General features: G+C 50.7%; 1 protein-coding gene across 1 annotated transcript in view; it reads right to left on the bottom strand.

Annotated features, from left to right (window-relative positions):
- Window positions 1–13,312, bottom strand: part of LOC115917045 (synaptotagmin-3-like) — a 40,397-nt gene that overhangs the window by 26,014 nt on the left and 1,071 nt on the right. The window contains exons 2-5 of the mRNA XM_030970781.1: window positions 9,976–10,081; window positions 6,097–6,212; window positions 5,815–5,852; window positions 1,805–2,243 (exon numbers count right to left, since the gene is read on the bottom strand). Of these exons, the coding sequence (XP_030826641.1) occupies window positions 1,805–2,243; window positions 5,815–5,852; window positions 6,097–6,209 (590 nt within the window). The 5' untranslated portion in view covers window positions 6,210–6,212; window positions 9,976–10,081. The remainder of the gene's footprint in view (window positions 1–1,804; window positions 2,244–5,814; window positions 5,853–6,096; window positions 6,213–9,975; window positions 10,082–13,312) is intronic.

Here is a 13,312-nt window from a genome sequence, read left to right as displayed (position 1 = left end):
GATTTGGGGTTCGTGATGGTTTTGGGGTTGGGGATTTGAGGGATTTCGGGGGTTTGGGGTGATGGATTTGGGGTTAGAGATGGTTTTGGGGTGGAGGATTTGGGGGATTTGGGGAGGATTTGGGGTTCGAGATGGTTTTGGGGTCACAGATTTGGGATTAGAGATGGTTTTGGGATGGAGGATTTGGGGAGGATTTGGGGTCAGAGACACTTTTGGGGTGGAGGATTTGGGGTTAGGGATGGTTTTGGGGTCACAGATTTGGGGTTAGAGATGGTTTTGGGGTCATGGATTTGGGGTTAGAGATGGTTTTGGGGTTTGGGATTTGAGGGATTTGGGGGATTTGGGGTGATGGATTTGGGGTTCGAGATGGTTTTGGGGTCACAGATTTGGGGTTAGAGATGGTTTTGGGGTGGAGGATTTGGGGGATTTGGGAAGGACGATTTGAAGTTTGAGATGGTTTTGGGGTTGGGGATTTGAGGGATTTGGGGGGTTTGGGGTGGAGGATTTGGGGTTAGAGATGGTTTTGGGGTCATGGATTTGGGGTTAGAGATGTTTTGGGGTCACAGGTTTGGGGGATTTGGGGAGGATTTGGGGTTAGAGATGGTTTTGGGGTGGAGGATTTGGGGGATTTGGGGAGGATTTGGGGTTAGGGATGGTTTTGGGCTCACAGATTTGGGGTTAGAGATGGTTTTGGGGTCATGGATTTGGGGTTAGGGATGGTTTTGGGATGGGGGATTTGGGGTTAGGGATGGTTTTGGGCTCACAGATTTGGGGTTAGGGATGGTTTTGGGATGGAGGATTTGGGGTTAAGGATGGTTTTGGGATGGGGGATTTGGGGGATTTGGGGGATTTGGGATTGGAGACCCCTCATTCCCACCCCCCCTCCTCTCCCACCCCACCTCCCCCTGTCCCCCCAAATGTCCCCAATGTCCCCAATGTCCCCTAATGCCCCAAATGTCCCCCAATGTCCCCAAATGACCCAAAATCACCCCAAACATCCCCTTTGTCCCCAATGTCCCCAAATGCCCCAAATGTCCCCCAATGTCCCCACCCCCCCATTGTCCCCAATGTCCCCAAATGACCTCAAATGCCCCAAAGTCCCCAAATGTCCCCAAATGTCCCCAATGTCCCCAAATGTCCCCTCCTGTCCAATGTCCCCAAATGCCCCAAACATCCCCAATGTCCCAAATGTCCCCAATGTCCCCGATGTCCCCAAATCACCCCAAATATCCCCAGTGTCCCCAACCCCCATTGTCCCCAATGTCCCCAATGTCCCCAAATGCCCCCAATGCCCCAAATGTCCCCCAATGTCTCCACCCCCCCATTGTCCCCAATGTCCCAAATGCCCCCAATGTCCCCAAATGACCCAAAATCACCCCAAACATCCCCTTTGTCCCCAATGTCCCCATTGTCCTCAAATGTCCCCAAATGTCCCCAAATATCCCCATTGTCCCCAATGTCCCCAAATGACCCAAAATCACCCCAAATATCCCCATTGTCCCCAATCACCCCAATGTACCCAACCCCCATTGTCCCCAATGTCCCCAATGTCCCCACCCCTACATTGTCCACAATGTCTCAAACATCCCCATTGTCCCCAAATGCCCCAAATGTCCCAAATGCCCCAAAGTCCCCAAATGTCCCCACTCCCCAAAGTCCCAAATGTCCCCAATGTCCCCAAATGCCCCCATTGTCCCCAAATGTCCCCACTCCCCAAAGTCCCCAAATGTCCCCAATGTCCCCAAAGTCCCCATTGTCCCCAAAGTCCCCAAATGTCCCCAAAACGCCCCCACGCCCCCCTTACCTGCCGCCCATCCCCCCCCCGAGCTGCTGCGAGGGGACCCCGGGCAGCCCCCCCGCCCCTCCCCCACCGTCCCCCCCGAATTCGGGGGGTGCCTGGGCGGGTCCCGAGGCGGGGAGGGGCAGGGGCGGGGCGAGGGGCGGGGCCAAGCCGCGGGCCCCGCCCCCAGCGCCGATGTCCGGGCAGGGCCCCATGTCCAGGTAGCAGCGCTCGGGGGGGGGCTCGCTCGGGGGGTCGGGGAGGGGGTCCCCGAAAGGGCCCGGAGCCCCGCCCCCCGCCCCCCCCGGGCCTTGGGGGGGGTCCTTCCTCGGGGGGGCCCCCCCGGGACCCCCCTTGTGGCGCCAGGGGACCCAGCAGAGCTTCCAGGAGACGAAGAGCGAGACGCCGAGCAGCACCAGGCCGCAGAAGGTGACGATGACGGAGAGCAGCGACACCGACACCTCTGGGGGAATAAATCACCCAAAATTCACCCAAAATCTCAAAATCCAAAAATAACCAAAAAAATCGACCCAGAATTGACCAAAATCCACCCAAACAGCCCCAGCAGGACCAGGCCGCAGGAGGTGATGATGACGGAGAGCAGCGACACCGACACCTCTGGGAGGGGGAGAGACCCAAAATTGACCAAAATTAACCCAAAATTCAAAAAAATAACCAAAAAAATCGACCCAGAATTGACCAAAATGCACAGAAATCCACCCAAACAGCCCCAGCAGGACCAGGCCGCAGGAGGTGACGATGACGGAGAGCAGAGACACCGACACCTCTGGGGGGAAAAATCACCCAAAATTGACCAAAATTAACCAAAATTCAAAAAAAAAACCATAAAAATCCAGCCAGAATTGACCAAAATCCACCCAAACGGCCCCAGCAGCACCAGGCCGCAGGAGGTGACGATGATGGAGAGCAGAGACACCGACACCTCTGGGGGAATAAATCACCCAAAATTGACCAAAATTCCAAAAAATCCAGCCAAAATTCACCAAAATAACCAAAAATATCGACCCAGAATTGACCAAAATCCACCCAAACAGCCCCAGCAGCACCAGGCCGCAGAAGGTGACGATGACGGAGAGCAGCGACACCGACACCTCTGGGGGGCAAAATTAACCGAAATCACCCAAATTCAACCCAAAAATCCAGCCAGGATTGACAAAAATCCACCCAAATCCACCCAAACAGCCCCAGCAGCACCAGGCCGCAGAAGGTGACGATGACGGAGAGCAGCGACACCGACACCTCTGGGGGAATAAATCACCCAAAATTGACCAAAATTAACCCAAAATTCAAAAAAATAACCAAAAAAATCGACCCAGAATTGACCAAAATCCACCCAAACAGCCCCAGCAGCACCAGGCCGCAGGAGGTGACGATGACGGAGAGCAGAGACACCGACACCTCTGGGGGAGAAAATCACCCAAAATTGACCAAAATTCACCAAAATTCAAAAAAAATAACCAAAAAAATCCAGCCAGGATTGACCAAAATCCAGCCAAACGCCCCCGAAAGAAAAAGGGCAAAAAAAGGGATGATGGAGAGCAGCGAAACCGACACCTCTGGGGAATAAATCACCCAAAATTGACCAAATTCAAAAATCCCCAAACCAAAACAGGCAAAACCAAAATAACCAAAAAATACCCAGAATTGACCAAAATCCACCCAAACGGCCCCAGCAGCACCAGGCGCAGGAGGTGATGATGACGGAGAGCAGAGACACCGACACCTCTGGGGAATAAATGACCCAAAATTGACCAAAATTCCAAAAATCCCGCAAAATTCACCAAAAAATAACCAAAAAATCGACCCAGAATTGACCAAAATCCACCCAAACAGCCCCAGCAGCACCAGGCCGCAGGAGGTGACGATGACGGAGAGCAGCGACACCGACACCTCTGGGGGGAAAGACCCAAAATTGACCAAAATTCCAAAAATCCGCCAAAATTATCGAAAAAATCCATGAAAATCTACCCAAAATCCCCAGAACACCAGGCGCAGGAGGTCGACGAATGGCCGCAGAGCAGCACCCAGGGAAAAACAGCCAAAATTGACCAAAATTCGAAAAATCAGCAAAATTAACCAAAAAAACCGACAAATCTGGGGGGACAAAAATCCACCCAAACAGCCCACACAGCACCCCAAAGGTGATGTCAGCGACACCAAACCTCTGGGGGCAAAATTAACAAAATCACCCAAATTCAACCCAAAAATCCAGCCAGAATTCACAGAAATCCACACAAATCGACCCAAACGGCCCCAGCAGCACCAGGCCGCAGAAGGTGACGATGACGGAGAGCAGCGACACCGACACCTCTGGGGGGGAGAAATCATCCAAAATTAACCAAATTCAACCCAAAATTATCCAAAATACAAAAAAAAATCCATAAAATTCCACCCAGGATTGACCAAAACCCACCCAGGATTGACCAAAATGCACAGAAATCGACCCAAACAGCCCCAGCAGCACCAGGCCGCAGGAGGTGACGATGACGGAGAGCAGCGACACCGACACCTCTGGGGGGGGACAAAATTAACCGAAATCACCCAAATTCAACCCAAAATTCACCAAAATACAAAAAAAAATCCATAAAATTCCAGCCAGGATTGACCAAAATCCACGCAAATCCACCCAAACAGCCCCAGCAGCACCAGGCCGCAGGAGGTGACGATGACGGAGAGCAGCGACACCGACACCTCTGGGGGAATAAATCACCCAAAATTGACCAAAATTCCAAAAAATCCAGCCAAAATTCACCAAAATAACCAAAAAAATTGACCCAGAATTGACCAAAATCCACCCAAACAGCCCCAGCAGGACCAGGCCGCAGGAGGTGATGATGACGGAGAGCAGCGACACCGACACCTCTGGGGGGGGCAAAATTAACCGAAATCACCCAAATTCAACCCAAAATTATCCAAAAAATTATCCAAAAAAATCCATAAAAATTCACAAAAACTTACTGAAAATCCACCCAAAAGCCACCCAAAATCACCAAAAATCTACTCAAAATCAACCCAAATCCACAAAAAACTTACTGGGCATCAACACAAAATCCACCCAAAATCCACAAAAATCCACCCAAAATCACCACAAAGCCACTCAAAATTCCCTCAAATTCACAAAAACTTACTGAACATCCACCCAAAATCCACGAAAATCCATCAAAAATCCACTCAAAATCAACCCAAATCCACAAAATCCACTGAAAATCCACCCAAAATCCACAAAAATCCAGCCAAATTCACCAGAAATCCCCTCAAGATCAACCCAAATCACCAAAAACTTACTCAAAATCCACCCAAAATCCACCCAAAATCACCAAAAATCCACTCAAAATCCACCCAAAATCAGCCCAAATTCACAAAACCTTTCTGAAAATCCACCCAAAATCCACAAAAATCCACCCAAAATCCACCCAAAATCACAAAAAATCCACTCAAATCCCCCAAATTCACAAAAACTTGCTGGAAATCAACCCAAAATCCCCAAAAATCCACTCAAAATCCCCCAAGTTGCCAAACTTACTGGACATCCCCAACCCAAAAAGCCGCGGCGCAAAATGCCCAGGTGTGCCCAGGTGTGCCAGGTGTGCCCAGGTGTGTGCCCAGGTGTGCCCAGGTGTGTGCAGGTGTGCTGTACCTGTACCCAGGTGTGCCCAGGTGTGCCCAGGTGTGTGCCCAGGTGTGCCCAGGTGTGTGCAGGTGTGCTGTACCTGTACCCAGGTGTGTGCCCAGGTGTGCCAGTGTGTATGTACCCGGGGTGCCCCAGTGTGCGCAGGTGTGTGCCCAGGTGTGCCATACGTGTATCAGGTGTGCTGTACCTGTACCCAGGTGTGTCCCAGGTGTTCGCAGGTGTGCCCAGGTGTGCCCAGGTGTGTTACCTGTATCAGCAGGCCCGGGTGTGCCCAGGTGTGCCGCAGCAGGTGTGCCCAGGTGTGTACCCAGGTGTGCCCAGGTGTACCCAGGTGTGCCCAGGTGTGCCCAGGTGTGCCCAGGTGTGCCCAGGTGTGCCGTACCTGTATCGGCCGGCCGGGGGTGCCCGCGGTGCCGCAGCAGGTGTGTGCAGGTGTTCCCAGGATTGCCCAGGTGTGCTGTACCTGTACCCAGGTGTGCCCAGGTGTGCCCAGGTGTGTACCCAGGTGTGCGTGTGCCCAGGTGTGCCCAGGTGTGCTGTATGTACCCAGGTGTGCCCAGGTGTGCCCAGGTGTGTACCCAGGTGTGCCCAGGCGGTGTGCCCAGGTGTGCCCAGCAGGTCGGTGAACTGCGGCAGCGGGGGGTGCCCGCGGTGCCGCAGCAGGTCGGTGAACTCGAGGCAGCGGGCGTGGGGCGGGCGGGCGCGGGCGGCGAAGCAGAGCTCGTGCACCAGGCGCGGCGCGCTGCGGCAAACGTCCTCCTCGTAGTCCCCGGACATGGCCTGGAAAATGGGGAAAAAACACGGGAAATTGGGAAAAAAACGGGGGGAAAATGAGGGGCTTGGGGATGCCCAGATATCCTCAAAAAATGGGGGGAAAATGTGGAAATTTGGGGGAAATATGGAGAAAAAATATACAGTGATAAAATGGGATAAACGTCCTCCTTGTAGTCCCCGGACATGGCCTGGAAATGGGGAAAAACACGGGAAATTGGGAAAAAATGGGGTGGAAAAAATGAGATTTTTGGGATTTATGGGTGTGGGGAAAAATGGGGAAAATTTGGGGGAAATATGGAGAAAATACGGAGAAAAATTCAGGGTGTAAACGTGGGATAAATGTTCTCCTCGTAGTCCCCGGACATGGCCTGGAAACGGGGCAAAAACACAGGAAATTGGGAAAAAAAGGGTGGAAAATGAGGGGTTTGGGGATGCCCAGATATCCTCAAAAAATGGGGGGAAAATGTGGAAATTTGGGGGAAATATGGAGAAAAAATATACAGTGATAAAATGGGATAAATGTCGTTCTTGTAGTCCCCGGACATGGCCTGGAAATGGGGAAAAACACGGGAAATTGGGAAAAAATGGGGTGGAAAAAATGAGATTTTTGGGATTTGTGGGTGTGGGGAAAAAATGGGGAAAATTTGGGGGAAATATGGAGAAAATACGGAGAAAAATTCAGGGTGTAAACGTGGGATAAATGTCCTCCTCATAGTCACCAGACATGGCCGATAAAATGGGGAAAAAACACGGGAAATTGGGAAAAAAAGGGTGGAAAATGAGGGGTTTGGGGATGCCCAGATATCCTGAAAAAATGGGGGGAAAATGTGGAAATTTGGGGGAAATATGGAGAAAATACGGATGAAATGATTTGGCAAATGTCCTCCTCGTAGTCACCAGACATGGCCTGAAAAATGGGGAAAAAACACGGGAATTTGGGAAAAAATGGGGTGGAAAATGGGGGGTTTGGGGATGCCCAGATATCCTGAAAAAATGGGGGGAAAAGTGGGAATTTGGGGGAAATATGGAGAAAATAGAGATAAAATACGGATGAAACCATGCGGCAAAAATTTCTTCCTTGTAGTCTCCGGACATGCTCTAAAAAACGGGGAAAAAACACGGGAAATTGGGAAAAAAAGGAGGAGAAAATAAGATTTTTGGGGATGCCCAGATATCCTGAAAAAATGGGGAGATTTGGGGAAAATATGGAGAAAATATGGATGAAATCATACAGGAAACGTCCTCCTCGTAGTCCCCGGACATGGCTGAAAAATGGGGAAAAAACACGGGAAATTGGGAAAAAATGGGGTGGAAAATGGGGGGTTTGGGGATGCCCAGATATCCTGAAAAAATGAGGAAATTTGGGGAAAATATGGATAAAAAATACACAGTGAAAAAATGGGACAAATGTTCTCTTTGTTGTCCCAGGACATGGCCTGGAAATGGGGAAAAACACGGGAAATTGGGAAAAAATGGGTGGAAAAAATGAGATTTTTGGGATTTATGGGTGTGGGGGAAAATGGGGAAAATTGGGGAAAATATGGAGAAAATATGGATAAAAATTCAGGGTGTAAACGTGGGATAAATGTTCTCCTCGTAGTCCCCGGACATGGCCGATAAAATGGGGAAAAAACATGGGAAATTGGGAAAAAATGGGTGGAAAATGAGGGGTTTGGGGATGCCCAGATATCCTGAAAAAATGGGGGGAAAATGTGGAAATTTGGGGGAAAATGTCCTTCTCATAGTTCCCAGGTATGGTCTAAAATTTGGGGGAAAATGGAGAAAAAAATGGGGAAAAAAGGGGAAAAATTGGGAAAAAAACCCAAGGGAGAAAATTAGGGTTTTGTGATTTCCGGGTATGGGAAAAAAAATGGGGGAAAAATGTGAAAATTTGGGGGAAATATGGATAAAATACCAAAAATATCTTCTCCTTGTAGGGCCCAAGCCTGGACTAAAAAATGGTGAAAAATGGACAAAAAAGGGAAAAAATGGGGAAAAAAGGGGGAGGAATGAGGAAAAAATGGGGGAAAATGGTGAAAAATTGGGAAAAATTGGGGGGGAAGGAATGGGAGGGGAAATGGGGAAAAATGGGGGAGGAAAAATGGGGGAAAACTGGGGAAAAAAATGGGAAAAATGGGGAAAATTGGGGAAAAAAAATTGGGGAAAAAAATGGGAACGGGGGGGAATGGATGGGAAAATGGGGATAAAATGGGAAAAAAATGTGGAAAAAGTGAGGGCGGAAGATTGGGCAAAAAATGGAAGGGGGAAAAAAATGGAATGGAAAAATGGGGAAAAAATGGGAAAAAATGGGGAAAAAAGGGGGGGAATGAGGAAAAATGGGAAAAAATGGGGAAAATTGGGGAAAAAATTGGGGGAAGGAATGGGAAGGGAAAAAAATGGGGGATTGGGGAAAAAATGGGGAGGATAAGAAAACCATGGGAAAAAAAAATTGGGGAAAAAATTGAGGAAAAAATGGGGGGGAGGAATGAGGGAAAAAGAAAATTGGGAAAAATGGGGGGAAAAATTGGGAAAAATGGGGAAGAAATGGATGGAAGAGGGGAAAATGGGAAAAAAATGGGGGGAAAAATTGGGCAAAAATGGGAAAAAATCCAGTTTGGAAAACGGGATAAAACCATGGACAAAAAAGAAAAATGGGGAAAAAAGGAATGGGGAAAAAAGAAAAATGGGGAAAATTGGGAAAAAGGGGGGGAAGAAATGGAGGAAAAATGGGGAAAAATAATGAGGGAAAGAAAAATGGGGAAAATTGGGTAAAAATTATGGAAAAAATGGGGGGAGGAATGAGGAAAAATGGGGAAAATTGGGGAAAAAAATAAGGAAAAAATTGGGGGGGAAGAATGGGGAAAATTGGGGGAAATTGGGGAAAAAATTGGGGGAAAAGGGGGGAAGATGGGGAAAAATGGGGGAAGGGAATGGATGGGGGTAAAATGGGAAAAAAAATGTGGAAAAAGTGAGGGCGAAATCGGAAAAATTGGGCAAAATCATGGGAAAACATCCTGGTTGTGAAAAATGGGATAAAACCAGGGAAAAATGGGCAAAAATGGGGGGAAAAAAGTGGGAAAAATTCTCCTCAAAATCCCTGGACATGGCCGGTGCCAAAAAATGGCGCTGAACACACCTGGGCACACCTGGGGCACACCTGGGCACACCTGGGCACACCTGGGCACACCTGGGGCACACCTGGGCACACCTGGCACTGATCTTTCAATTTTTGCCCCTCCCCTTTTTGCCCCTCCCCTTTTAGCCACTCCCACTGTGGTCCTGCTCAAGCCCCACCCAATCAAGCTCCTCCCCCTTAAGCCCCTCCCATTGAACCCCACCCACTTAAACCCCTCCCCAATTAAGCCACACGCCATAAGGCTCCGCCCCTTTGTTGCCCCACCGATTTAAGCCCCGCCCCTTCAAGCCCATCCCACTTCAGCCCCTCCCCTTAAGCCCCACCCACTTAAGCCCCTCCCCAATCAAACCACAGCTCTCCAGGCTCCACCCATTTGAGCCCCTCCCCTTTAAGCCCCTCCCACTTTAACGCCTCCCATCAACCCCCTCCCCTTTAAGCCCCTCCCCTTAACCTGCACCACATCAAAGCCCCTCCCCCTTTTAGGCCACGCCCCTTTAGCCCACACCCATTTTAGCCCCACCCCACAACCCCCACACATTTAAGCCCCTCCCCCTCAGGCACCGCCCACTAAGCCCCTCCCATTTAAGCCCCTCCCCTTTAAGCCCTGCCCCTTTAAGCCCCGCCCCCTCTCACCTTTGGGGTCTCCCGACTTTGGGGGGTCAGAGGGGCCCGGGGGGGGGGAGGGGGGGGCGGGGCCGGGCCATGGAGGGCGGGGCCAAGGGGGGGCCCCTCACGTCACCTGTGGGGGGGAGGGGACAAAAAAATGGGTGGGGACACCCCAAAAGTGACCCCAAAATGTCCCCAAAATGACCCCAAAATGTCCCCAAAAGTGACCCCAAAAATGACCCCAAAATGACCCCAAAATGTCCCCAAATGTGACCCCAAAATGTCCCCAAAAGTGACCCCAAATGTGACCCCAAAAAGTGACCCCAAAATGTCCCCAAAATGTCCCCAAAATGACCCCAAAATGTCCCCAAATGTGACCCCAAAGTGACCCCAAAATGTCCCCAAATGTGGCCCCAAATGTGACCCCAAAATGAACCCAAAATGACCCCAAAAGTGACCCCAAATGTGACCCCAAAAAGTGACCCCAAAATGACCCCAAAATGAACCCAAAATGTCCCCAAATGTGACCCCAAATGTGACCCCAAAAAGTGACCCCAAAATGTCCCCAAAATGTCCCCAAATGTGACCCCAAATGTGACCCCAAATGTGACCCCAAAATGGCCCCCAAAATGTCCCCAAAATGTCCCCAAAATGTCCCCAAATGTGACCCCAAATGTGACCCCAAAATGAACCCAAAATGTCCCCAAAATGTCCCCAAATGTGACCCCAAAAGTGACCCCAAAATGTCCCCAAATGTGACCCCAAATGTGACCCCCAAAATGACCCCAAAATGTCCCAAAATGTCCCCAAAAGTGACCCCAAATGTGACCCCAAAAGTGACCCCAAAATGTCCCCAAATGTGACCCCAAATGTGACCCCAAATGAACCCAAAATGACCCCAAATGTGACCCCAAAATGTGACCCCAAAATGCCCCAAATGTGACCCCAAATGTGACCCCAAAATGTCCCCAAAATGTCCCCAAAATGTCCCCAAATGTGACCCCAAAGTGACCCCAAAATGTCCCCAAAATGTCCCCCAAAATGTCCCCAAATGTGACCCCAAATGTGACCCCAAAATGACCCCAAAATGGCCCCAAATGTGACCCCAAATGTGACCCCAAAATGTCCCCAAATGTGACCCCAAAGTGACCCCAAAATGACCCCAAAATGTCCCCAAAATGTCCCCAAATATGACCCCAAAATGACCCCAAAGTGACCCCAAAATGTCCCCAAAATGTCCCCAAAATGTCCCCAAAATGTCCCCAAATGTCCCCAAATGTGACCCCAAAATGAACCCAAAATGGCCCCAAAATGACCCCAAATGTGACCCCAAAATGTCCCCAAATGTGACCCCAAAATGACCCCAAAATGACCCCAAAAGTGACCCCAAAATGACCCCAAAATGTCCCCAAATGTGACCCCAAAATGACCCCAAAGTGACCCCAAAATGTCCCCAAAATGTCCCCAAATGTGACCCCAAATGGCCCCAAAATGAACCCCAAATGTGACCCCAAAATGACCCCAAAATGGCCCCAAAATGACCCCAAATGTGACCCCAAAATGTCCCCAAATGTGACCCCAAAATGAACCCAAAATTACCCCAAAAGTGACCCCAAAATGACCCCAAAATGTCCCCAAATGTGACCCCAAATGTGACCCCAAATGTGAGCCCAAAAGTTACCTCAAAACGACCCCCAAAGTCACCCAAAACCTGACCCCAAAGTGTCCCCAAAAGTGACCCCAAATCTGACCCCGTGACCTCCAAAAGTGACCCCAAAATGACCCCAAATGTGACCCCCAAAATCGGCCCCCCCTACACACCTGAACCCCAAATATCTGAACCCCCAAATCTGCTCCCCATCACCTGAAGCCCCCAAAATCACCCCAAACCTGCCCCCCCACACCTGAACCCCAAAATCCCCACGCCAAACAGGTGAACCCCAAAATCCTCACCCCAAAATCCCCTCCCAAAATCAGCCCCACACACCTGAACCCCAAAATCCCCACCCCAAACCTGCTCCCATCACCTGAACCCCAAATCAGCCCCACACACCTGAACCCCAAAACCAACCCCAAAATCAGCCCCACACACCTGAACCCCAAAATCCCCACTCCAAAATCAGCCTCACACACCTGAACGCCCAAATCAGCCCCACACACCTGAACCCCCAAAATCCTCACCCCCAAATCAGCCCCACACACCCCAAAATCAACCCCAAAATCAGCCCCACACACCTGAACCCCAAAATCCCCACTCCAAAATCAGCCTCACACACCTGAACCCCAAAACCAACCCCCAAATCAGCCCCACACACCTGAACCCCCAAAATCCTCACCCCAAAATCAGCCTCACACACCTGAACTCGAAAATCTGCCCCACACACCTGAACCCCAAATACCTGCACCCCAAAACCGTCTCCATCACCTGAACCCCCAAAATCACCCCATCACCTGCCCCGCACACCTGAACCCCAAATACCTGTACCCCAAAATCAGCCCCACACACCTGAACCCCCAAAATCCCCACCCCAATACCTGCTCCACACACCTGAACCCCCAAAATCCTCACCCCAAAATCAGCCCCACACCTGAACCCCAAATACCTGAACCCCCAAATCTGCTCCCCATCACCTGAACCCCAAATACCTGAACCCCCAAAATCACCCCAATACCTGCCCCGCACACCTGAACCCCAATACCTCACCCCGAATCAGCCCCACACACCTGAACCCCCAAATACCTGCACCCCCAAACCGTCTCAATCCCCTGCACACCTGAACCCCCAAAACCGCCCCCCAAAACCGGCATCCTTCACACACCTGAACCCCAATACCTGACCCCAAAATCAGCCCCACACACCTGAACCCCAAATACCTGAACCCCAAAATCTGCTCCCCATCACCTGAACCCCCAAAATCCTCCCCCAATACCTGCCCCACACACCTGAACCCCCAATATTTGCACCCCAAAATCAGCTCCACACCTGAACCCCAAAACCTGCCCCCACACACCTGTGAAGCCCCCAATTGCCCACACCTGAACCCCCAAAACAAATCCCCAGCCCCGCACACCTGAACCCCAAATACCTGAACCCCAAAACCGTGCTTCCCCATCACCTGAACCCCAAATACCTGAACCCCCAATATCAGCCCCACACACCTGAACCCCCAAAACTCACCCCAATACCTGCCCCGCACACCTGAACCCCAATACCTGCACCCCAGAATCAGCCCCACACACCTGAACCCCCAAATACCTGCACCCCCAAACCGTCTCCATCCCCTGAACCCCCACACCTGAACCCCCAAAACCGCCCCCCAAAACCGGCAGCCATCACTAACCCCCAAACCCCAACGCCTGAACC

This window comes from Camarhynchus parvulus, unplaced genomic scaffold (assembly GCF_901933205.1).
Source record: "Camarhynchus parvulus unplaced genomic scaffold, STF_HiC, whole genome shotgun sequence".
NCBI lineage: Eukaryota > Metazoa > Chordata > Aves > Passeriformes > Thraupidae > Camarhynchus > Camarhynchus parvulus.
The sequence above is the reverse complement of the archived record's forward strand: the minus strand, read 5'-3'. Positions and strand labels throughout refer to the sequence as shown.